The following is an 11,222-nucleotide window of genomic DNA, read 5'->3' on the forward strand; positions in this document are numbered from 1 at the left end:
ACGCACGCACAGACACACAAAGACACACACACACACACACACACACACACACACACACACACACACACACACACACACACACGCACACGGTGCATTTCGCTGCTAAAACAAAATATTCCCTAAAATATTATTACTAAAGAACCGTTTTCCAAAGAACGAAATGTAAACCAATGCATTCTGAATGGGAGTGTTTCTCCGATTTTTCCATGCTACACAGAACGAAATGTAAACCCATGCAAATAAAGACTTCATGGTCATAATAATTTAAATATCATTAATCTCCGTGTGTTGGGTGGTATTCTATTTTTTTCAACGGGGCTGGTGCCGTCTCCTTTTGACCTTTTGACCCCAGACTTCTGGGGGAATAGCTGAATCAATTCATTAGTCAATCAGAAGCATGTAAATATCTTCCCGGTGATGTAGGAGAACGAACAAGGTGTCCTTCAACATCTACACTTCCAGGCGATTGCAACGGTGCCATGCATGAGCATATTCGAACATGTTTAATGGTAGTAATTAGCTGTCGAAATTGGAGGCCTTAATCAATAATGAGCAGCTATTGATTTGCTTCCCGATAAAAAATTGTGACAAATGACATGTTATTTAGCATCTACACGTTGAGCTGAGTCCAATGACACCAAGCATGACACTCTAGCTAATGGTAACATGTATTTTACATGGTACACCTAGGTCTAGGACATGATCTCGGTGTAGCAAGAGGGCGAGCTTGATCTCATTGGACTCAGTTTAACATGTAGATACTAATTAACATGTAATTTGTCAAAAATCTCCATCGGGAAGCAAATCTATAGCTGGTCATTATTGATAAAGGCCTCCAAAATCGACAGCTAATTACTACCCCGAAACATATTCAAATAGGATCATGTGTGGCACTGTTGCAATCGTCTCGAAACGTAGATGTCAAAGGACACCTTGTTTGCCCTGTTGCACGACCGGGAAGATATTTTCATACTTCTAATGGATTGATTCATATTTTAAGGTTCTCGGAGTGAGACTTTAAGCGGCTGCAGCAGAAGTGTTGAGACGAAAGATGATATCAAGACATTAATAGAATATTCCCATTCACATTATGATTCTTCGTCATAACATCCGACCAAACATCCTTTACATTCACCGAGCGAAGATTATGAAAGTCCAGGCCCCCCCTTCCTGCACTCGGGGTCCGACCGGGCCAAGTTTCGGTGCGGGGGTCCCAGTTAGGCCCTAGAATATGGTATTCAAATTTCAGGGCGGTAGGACCTTCCTATCTCAAAAACTGTTTTTCCACCACATTCTGAACCATTAGGTCTCGCAGGCAACACTTCTGAAGGGGCTTTGTCCAAATGACAGTCCATTTGGGAAAACTTTTTTTCTCTATGGGCTAGAACTACAAATCTTGGATATGTCGTTCTCGGGGCCCCGGGAAATGTGTGTAAACATTTTAGCATCCCTAGCTATCTCGAAAAGGCCGGAAAAGGGGCGTGACCTCCAACAGTACAGTCAATGTACATAAGACAGAGGTTAGTTTCTAGGCCCCATTTTTTGCGGGATGGAGGTGTACATTTGTGGCTTAATGTGTGTAGACACAGCTGGCCTGTGGCCACGTCTTTGAAGTCTGGGGTCAAAAGGTCAAAAGGAGCCGGCACCACGCCGCTTATGAGATAGCAAAAAGTGAATCTGTATTTCTCTCATAACATTTTGTCATTATTGAAGAGAGGCCTGATTCTCAGATATGCATGTTGGACTGTTAGGGTATAGGTCTGGGAAGAACTTCAGGCCAAAATCTTGCAAGCGAACCGCTGGGTGCAGGTGCAACGAGATGGAGCACTTGCTGAGTCATTTCCTGTAGGGCTGGAGCCACAGGTTGAAGCGTATGCGTCCTTTGAAACCCCCTTTGATATATAAGAGACCCCAAGGTACAGTTTACTTAAATGTTCTCGCCTCAGTCACCTATTGCATCACTTCCTTTAGGGCTTCGGCCTTCTAATTGATAATTGTAGTATAATTGAATGCCCTCTTTCATATTATATGATACTTCCACCACTGGGACGTGGCAACAACTCTCCAAATCCATATGGGGAGGGGGGGGGGATGCTTTTGGACAGTAGGGGTGTACACTAGACATAAATAGGAAGCAAACTCAGGAGAAGGAATGACCTCTCACAAATATTTATTGAATAAATTGTTTCAAATAACCCTGCCTCGTTAAATCAATGAACTTGGTGTTTTGCTTTAAAAAATAGGTTATAGAAGAAGTCTAAACTGCAGAAAATAAAAACATCCAAGCTGCCTTTTAAGGATACCTCGGAATATCTGTCTATTTTTTAACCGTCGGACCCCAGTTTACGCCAAAAAAAACACAATTTACGGCAGCTCCTTTGCCGCGTGGTTTTTAGAGCCATGTAAGGATTAGAGGGGGCGGTCGATAGCAACCACCATAGCAGCATGACGGTCAAGTGACTGGATGCAGCCCCGTTGAAAAAAATAGAATACCACCCAACACACAAATTATTATGACCATGAAGTCTTTATTTGCATGGGTTTACATTTCGTTCTGTGTAGCATGGAAAAATCGGAGAAACACTCCCATTCAGAATGCACTGGTTTACATTTCGTTCTTTGGAAAACGGTTCTTTAGTAATAATATTTGAGGGAATATTTTGTTGTTGTTGTTTAAGCAGCGAAATGCACCGTGTGCGTGTGTGTGTGCGTGTGTGTGTGTGTGTGTGTGTGTGTGTGTGTGTGTGTCTGTGTGTCTGTGTGTCTGTGTGTGTCTGTGCGTGCGTGTGCGTGTGTGTGTGTGTGCGTGCGTGTGTGTGTATAACACGCTATTTTATGTTGAAATGCGACGTAATCCAGTGTTCACGAAACGTACACTGTCAACGAATGCTTTTGGCGACTGGGTTGCCTCTCAGATATACGTGTTTCTAACAAGATGATATCATTAAAAGTTACATAAAGTAACAGTTTAATAACACAAACGCAGGAAGCACGTGAGCTGCTAGTTTAGCGAAAGCAGCCTAACAACCTGACGTTGAAACATGCGAGCGATCCGATCAAATCCTAATAACTATAAAACTAAAGATCAGACACAATCACTGACTGAAGATTATGCAAGTAAAAAGTATATTTCTCGCTAGAAATGTTATTAGAAACACGTTTAACGGTGAATCGGTCCTAAAATATTGCATTTCCCATTCAGATAATAAAGATTAATAAAGATCATACACATTCACTGACTGAAGATTATGTAAGGAAAATGTACATTTCTCGCTAGAAATGTCATTAGAAACGCGTTTAATGGTGTATCTGTCCTAAAATATTGCATTTCCCATTCGGATAATAAAGATTAATTTAAGCTACGCCGTGTTCCGGAGCCGCGGGGGATTCTGGGAATTGGGGTTGTCAGTTGACAAATGGGGCTTTTGTTAACTTGTTTTGTTGTTAGGATTAAGTGGGGTTGATGGGTTCGGGATGTTATGTGGTTGTGTGTTGTTCTATTAACATTGTTCGTGTGTTCATTGTTGTCGACACCGTCACCGAGAGTGACGTGACCATCGTATCGTGCAGCTGTTCCGTGTTGAAGTCTCGTTCAATAAAAACCAACTCTCGTTGTCGAGCGTGCCCCCCCCCCTACAAACGTGTCTCCCCCCCCCTCAACAAACGTGTCGTCGTCGTCGTCCCCCTTCAACTAACGTGTTCCCCCCCCCCCCCCCCCCCCCTACAATCGTGTCGTCGTCCCCCCCTCAACAAACGTGTCTCCCCCCCCCTCCCCGGTCAACAACAGTCTACCTCCCCCCCCCCTAAACAATCCGTGAAAGCCGTGAAACCCAAACCCCGAAACCCGCCTCCACAGCGGCACGCGTGGATACTGTAGGTATAACACGCTGTTTTTACGTTGTAATAGTACGTCTCCAGTGTTCATGGAAACGTACACCGTCGACGTTTTTTCTTGGCGACTAGGTTGCCTGCCGGGACTGGCATGGGCGGAGCCGACCCCAAAAATAGAATAGCGAAAGGGGGTAATGAGACCATACATACCTGCGTAGAAGAAGTGGACAAGGATCTATACTGCTTCTGGAAGATAAAAGGCATACCCAATATACGACATATTAAGAGTCAATCATACATACCGTAAAACGATAAGCTTAAAACCGTCAGCGAGATCGATGAATCACGTAAAAGCAGTTGACTTAAAATACCTCAGCGAGATCAATTAAAATTTAGAGCACTCTGCAGCTGTTACGCAGCGAGCCACGAGTGCTTTCGTGCTGTACCAACTGCCGTGGTCGATTCACTCTCCGGGGTCGCTGCGTGACCTGAGTGCTTTCGCGTTGAACCACCGATGTGGTCAACAAACTCATGAGTGCCCTTGATGTGCCACCGACGTGGTCACGCACTCACCGGTGTTGCTGCAGCAAATATTGTGAACTTCCATGTTGAACACCGACGTGATCAATGAACTCACGAGTGCCCTTGCTGTGCCACTGACGTGGTCACGCACTCACCGGTGTTGCTGCAGCAAATATTGTGTACTTCCGTGTTAAACACCGACGTGTTCAATGAACTCCGAGTGCCCTGCACTTGAGTGTTTGATATTATGCCACCGACATGGTAATTAAATGTGCATGTGCCCGAGTTGTGCCCACCGACGTGGTCAACGCACTACCGGGGTTGCTGCAGCGAACGTGGAGTTCTGTGTTGTACCGCACCGACGTGCGCAACGAACTCACGAGTGCTTGAGTTGTTCCCACCGACGTGGGCAACGCACTCACCGGGGTTGCTGCAACAAACGTAGAGTTCTGTGTTGTACCGCACCGACGTGCGCAACGAACTCACGAGTGCTTGAGTTGTTCCCACCGACGTGAGCAACGCACTCACCGGGGTTACTGCAGTCAAACCATGAGTATTAGATAACGTGCCACCGACGTGGTCATACTCACGAGTGCCCGAGTTGTTACCACCGAAGTGGTCAACGCACTCACAGGGGTTGCCGCTGCAACCTTGAGTTTTATTTTCCTATGTACGCCACTGACGTGACAGCGAACTCAAGAGTGTTTTCTAGATGATCCACCGACGTGGTCACACTCGCCGGGGTTGCTGCAGGTTAACCTGAGTTATGAAACCGAATTTTGCTTTATGAATTTAGTACCTGATAACCACCACCACCAGTAGTTGCAAATAATGTTGCTTTTAGCAACGAAAATAATGACAAAATATCGTCATCACGAACCTTTATCGCGTGAAAAAAAAAGAAAGAAACGGGACGCAACGTGCATGCTGGGCGTGTGACAATAACTGTAGTTAAATACATAGTGCAATATATTTCGATAACACTAGAAAGAATATAGACATAACTAAAACGAATAGACTAAAATAACAGCTTGACACTAAGACTAGAATAACCCTGGAATGGAAACAGGCCGCCAGAAACAGCTATAGTTGAAAACGTGTTAAACCTGCCTTGACCGACGTTAAGGTGCGGCCACACCAAACGCGTATCTCGCGTACTTTTTACGCGAGATACGCACGTAAAATGTTGCTTGACCATTTTGTGTCATAAATGGTCGCATACGCGCAATACGCGCAATACGTCACTCGCCTAGATGAGCCCGCCAAAAACTCCCCCCCCCGCTATTTTTTTTTTTCTGAAACATGGCTGACATCGGCACCATCGCTGCGCTTTATTTGCTGTGGGAGTCCGAGGAGCGTCGCAAACGCAAACGCCGTCGTGTTTGGGTGCACGACATCCTCCGGAGACGGCTACAGCTGGGTGAGTTTCACCACTTGCTCCAAGAACTCTGCCTGGATGACGGCCGGTTTCAGCGGTACTTTCGACTGAGTCGGGCCCAGTTCGATGACCTGCTAGCCCGGGTTGGTGCCAGGATCTCCCGTCAGGACACCAACTACAGGCGCTCCATATCAGCTGCGGAGCGCCTGTCTGTCTGTCTCCGGTAAGTTGCGGTTTCATAGCCTAATTACTCTATAACAATCAGCACATTCTGTAGTCAAAAACTATATACATAACGGGGAGAAATTGTTCGGGCGCGTGTTCTGATAGTGCATACATCTATTTCCAATGCACTGTTTATATTTGAGTAGTGACCCATTTATTCAAGCATCGTGCACTATGCTCAACTAAGCACGGGGGAGCATAGGCCATTGTGACATCAGTCAATATTCATTGGGTTAAATTCAACACAAGTCAAACGAAAGCGTGCTGACAACATGGTGATAAAGCAGTTTGCTTTGCACATCTGTTTCCCCTCTTGCACCTACCTGCTATGCATTTCCTGTCAATGCTCCACCCAGTGTTTCAACAGTGTTTTTATTTATTATCTATGGTTTCAACCTAAACGCAAATCTTCATATACATGCATGTCACCAGAGTTTTATATAAACAAAATAAATAAATGCATCATGGCTCCAACATATTCATTCTTGACCTCCTTGTCATGCTTTTGAAAGTAAAATAAGCTGATGCAAATCCACTGTAAACACTAGTCAAGACATATACCTGTGCAGTGATATCAGTGAGATAATTGGCCTACATATTTGGTATACAACAAAAATTCTCAATGAGGCTAAAATAAATTATTCATGTGTTGCAGATTCCTGGCTACTGGCGATTCGTTCCGGACGATAGCCACCAGCTTCCGGGTCGGGGCCTCCACCGTGGCTTCCATCGTGTCCGATGGGGTGACGGCTATATGGGACTGCCTGGTGGAGGAGTTCATGGCTGTGCCCACTACCGAGGACTGGAGGCTGATTGCGCAGCAGTTCGAGGAGCAGTGGAACTTCCCTCTCTGTTGCGGTGCCATCGATGGGAAGCATGTTGTTCTGAAGGCCCCTGCGAACTCCGGTTCGCAGTTCTTCAACTACAAGGGAACATTTTCCATTGTTCTCTTGGCAGTTGTCGACGCAGACAAGTGCTTCCGCATCATCGATGTGGGGGGCTATGGGAGAACCAGTGATGGAGGAATTCTGGCCAACTCGGTGTTTGGTCAGGCCCTCCGAGCTGGCGATCTCAAGCTCCCTGCTGACAGAGTACTGTCAGCGGCTGCGCAGAGAGGACCCCTGCCTCATGTGTTTGTAGCGGACGAGGCCTTTCCGCTACGGACCAACCTCATGAGGCCATTCCCCGGACGCATCCTCCCCCGAGAGCGGCGCGTCTTTAACTACCGACTGTCCCGGGCTCGGTTGGTGGTTGAGAACGCCTTCGGCATCCTCTCCTCCCAGTGGCGGATCTACCGGAGGGTCATCGAGGTCCGTCCTGAGCTGGCGGAGAGATGCGTCAAGGCCACCTGTGTGCTCCACAACCTCCTCCGCAGAACAGCACCAACAGCAGAAGTGAGAGATTGCCTCCCTGTTGGTGTGGTGTTGCCTCTGCCAGGGCTGGGGAGAGTGGCTGCCAACAACGCCGGGAGAGAGGCCATCCGGATCCGCGAGACATTCACCTCCTACTTCTCTGCAGAAGGGACCCTCTCGTGGCATGACACCATCGTATAGTGCAGTGCACAACAACCCCTAAACGGCTCTTTTAAGAGCCACCCACACAAAACAAAAGGGATTCCTTCATTATTATTAAAATTAAGTAGTGTTATTAAAAATGTATATTTGTGTCCATGCATGCTAGAACTTAAAATCATATATTGAGAGAAGAGTTGTGAGAAATATTTTATTTTAAAAATAAAAATAAAAATAATAAAAATAACATAGAACAATATAATATAAACAGAACAGAACAATAACAAATGAACAGTTAACAGTGACATCAGCCTAGTTCTTTCCCTGGAGAGATTGTCACCACCACTAGCTAATAAGCTTAAATAGGTTCCAATTGAACGGTTAAATTAGAATGGTCAAATATGACTTTATGGATTTGGAATTTAACGTACTCCAGTACTTCAGGTGGCAATCTATCCAGGGAAGGAACTAGGCCCATGACAAAGTGCTCATTCCCAGAAAGCGGGGTAGGGGTAGGCACAGAATTATGCCTCTGCAGGGCCTGGAGGATGGCTGTCTGGACAGTATTCCCCTCCGGTACCCTGGCTGCTCTCTTCCTCTTCGTCGCTGTATGGAATGTAAAACACCATCATTTGTAAGTTAGTGCAATACTTCACAAGTGAAAAGCCTGTTGAACATGCATGCGTGTTTGGTTTGAAGTGTTGTAACTTTAACTTATAGTAGTAATTAGGGCTGTCAAATTAACGCGTTCATTTCGATTAATTAATCAGGGGAGGATCAAGAAGTTACGAGAGAGAGAGAGAGAGAAGGGAGAGAAACGAACGGTAGGCTATACAGCTGTTTATAAACGGGCATAAAAGTGTCGTATAGGTATGTGATTAATTTAGATGAATTAATCACAGAGCCTGTAATTAATTTGATCAATTTTTTAAATTGCTTGACGGCACTAGTAGTAATCCATAAACCGTCTTCTTATCAGTTAAAGCTTAAACGGTTAGCCATAAACATAGTTGAACCCCTGAAATTAATGCTATACATCTTTGTCCTGTACATACCGCCCTGTGGTCTTGGGGCAGGGGCAGCAGGGACAGGTACACGGGAAGGGCCAGCGGCAGGGACAGGGGCAGGAGCAGGAGCAGGAGCAGGAGCAGCATCAGCGTCCTCTGCGTCTGACTCACTGCTGGGTTGGTCTATGTTATTGAGAAAGAAGACTTGTTTTTTTTTTTGCTTGGATGATATATATCTATATTGCACATTAAAGATACAGAATCGTGCCACACTGTAAATCGTTCCTGTGGCCATAATACAGAAGCTGTACGTGTCTTCACTTGTCAACAAACCTGTATTGTGCGATGCTGCTGCCTGCTCAAGCTCCTCATCTTCTCCTGCCCCTAGTGGAGTCTCTGGAGCCCCGTCCCCCTCAACCTCCTCTGCCCCCAGAGGTAAATTGCTGCTGGTCTCCCTCGGGGTGACAAAGGGGTCGAGGAAGGACAGGACCCGAGCAAACTTCCACGTGTCCACTCTCCCTGCCGCTGACCCGCTCTTTTCCCCCTCCTTTTCACTCTTTTTGTGTCTCATGTACCTGTCCCTGAGTGACTTCCACCTCCTGCGACATACGTCCACTGACAAGAACATATATACATATTAAGTTGTGTAACCTGACAAGCGGGACAGTCTGTTGTAGTAGTATCACTTAATATTACTGCTAACTGGTGCTACCGCTAACCGGCGCTAACTTTTTTCATAGTAGAACACAACCGATAGCTGAAGCCAAGCAAAATACACATACACATTATTCACTGATCTTACCAGGAACGCCAATATCCTCTGCCACGTCGACCCACGCCCTCTCTGTTTTGTTCCTGTACGACACCATCGTGGTGTCATACAGGACAGGACGGCCGCACACGGCGACGATGAGATTTTGATCCACCTCCATTTCTGTTCGTGTAGTCTGTAGTGTTGATCAGCAGAGAAATAGTCCGCCAAGACGTTGAGGTTGCTTAGTAACCAGAGACTCTGTCCATGCAAGTGAACGGAGCGTTCCCTCTTCGTCATAACTATCAAACCAAACATCCTTCACATTCACCGAGCGAACATTATGAAAGTAAAATGCACATTTCTCGCTAGAAATGTTTCCATAAAAGCATTTAATGGCGTAACTATGTTACTATTTCCACACAGAATAAAGAAAGATGTCGGCCGTATGCTTCTGTCCAAGCTCACTACCCTCTGCCAGTGACGTCGGGTCAAGCTCAACGCTGATTGGGCAATACGGCTAATCGTCATGCATATGAGCGTAAAATGTTCAATTTTTTGAACTCTTGAAATGTAGCGCGTAAATATACGCGCCTCATACGCGCATACAATGTTGCTTATACGCGTATTACGCATAATACGCGTAATACGCGCGTAAACCAATGGTTCCCTATGGAAAAAATGGCGATTTCATACGCGAAGTACGTGAGATACGCGTTTGGTGTGGCCGCACCTTTAGAGAGCATCGTGTGCGCTTGATGGAAGAACCTTGAATTCGACCGGATGTAGGATTCGTAGGCTGTGGAAGACCACCTTCCCAGCCGTTTGATAGACGCGTCCGGCAACCCTTGTTCAGCGGCTGTAGTTGCCGCTCCAATCCGGAAGGAGTGGCCAGTAGAGGGGAGAAGGTAGGCCACACCCTTCTACCACCTTCGCGAGATGGACTCTAAACCACTCTTTAGTCATTGGCCGGCCGTTAGGCAAAATAAACAGAGGTGATTCGGGAGGCGTGCGTTGCCGGAGCTTGAGGTAAAGGAGCATGGAAGCGTAAGGGCAGAGAGAGTTGTTGATTCTTGAGATGATAATAGTAGCACCTGCCCCTAGGCTATCGCTTTTGGACCGTTTTAAGAAGATGGAAAAATGCCTTGCAGAGAAGGTGACATCAGCAAAAGCCAGGCCCCGTGTAGGGGAAAAAGTCTGAGTAGGAGACGTATATTCCCCATGACGCATGAACCCGTAGAATGCTGTGAGAAACACTGTCTCAAGTAATGTGTTAAAATAAGGATGGAATTTCCCAGCTCTAAGAGCGCACACTAATCTGTTCAATATATCGAGTGTGATAGGAGAGCGTTTGTCTGGTACTTTTGGCGCCGATTTATACATGCCCTTCAATAAGAGACGGATTGCGGGAGCCGAAAATAGACTAGGAGAGCCAGGATCTTGGCATCTAGCGTAAAATTGAATACCAGCTATATTCCCCCGAATCGTAGACAATTTATGTCTATGAGATTCGAAGCAGTGGACGATAAAAGCGCAGACGATAGGTACCGACACTGGAAGAACTGAAACGTGCATGGAAATGCAAAATAAATTAAACAGCGACCACGCGTAGCTATAAGCTTTGAGGGTAGATGGCGCTAGAGCTTTTGCCATAAAAACACTCGCGGAGTCTAGCAGCGAATTTAGCCTATTGCCTAATCCAGCCGGAGTTCGTGGAAGGGTGGGCTGATTATCGGGTCCGTATTCGCTGCGGGGCATAGACGTCTGAATTCCTGGAAACGGAAACGAGAGAGACAATCAGCAAGACTATTATGGTGACCAGGTATATGCTCAGCATTAATGATGAAATTGAGAGTGACGGACTGCCATGTGAGACGTCTGAGCATGGACATGATAGTGGGGCATGCAGATCGCTTTTTATTAATGATAGCCACCACTGCTTCGTTATCGCAAAACATGGTGATACGTTTACGCCGCCATGCTTGGCCCCACAGAAC

At 46.2% G+C, this 11,222-nt stretch overlaps 1 protein-coding gene and 1 long non-coding RNA gene across 2 annotated transcripts; one reads left to right on the forward strand and one right to left on the reverse strand.

Annotated features, from left to right (window-relative positions):
- Positions 1-5,647: 5,647 nt before the first annotated feature.
- Positions 5,648-7,509, forward strand: LOC132473872 (uncharacterized). Its single transcript, XM_060074156.1, has 2 exons — positions 5,648-5,954; positions 6,612-7,509. Exons 1-2 carry the CDS (start codon positions 5,656-5,658, stop codon positions 7,507-7,509), a joined length of 1,197 nt encoding a protein of 398 aa, XP_059930139.1. The 5' UTR covers positions 5,648-5,655.
- A 166-nt stretch (positions 7,510-7,675) lies between these two features.
- On the reverse strand, positions 7,676-9,745 carry LOC132474166 (uncharacterized). Its single transcript, XR_009529604.1, has 3 exons — positions 9,277-9,745; positions 8,523-8,657; positions 7,676-8,073 (listed from the first exon to the last, which is right to left on the reverse strand). It is a non-coding gene; the product is annotated as an uncharacterized LOC132474166 (long non-coding RNA).
- Positions 9,746-11,222: the final 1,477 nt, after the last annotated feature.

This window comes from Gadus macrocephalus, chromosome 16 (assembly GCF_031168955.1).
Source record: "Gadus macrocephalus chromosome 16, ASM3116895v1".
Classification (NCBI taxonomy): domain Eukaryota; kingdom Metazoa; phylum Chordata; class Actinopteri; order Gadiformes; family Gadidae; genus Gadus; species Gadus macrocephalus.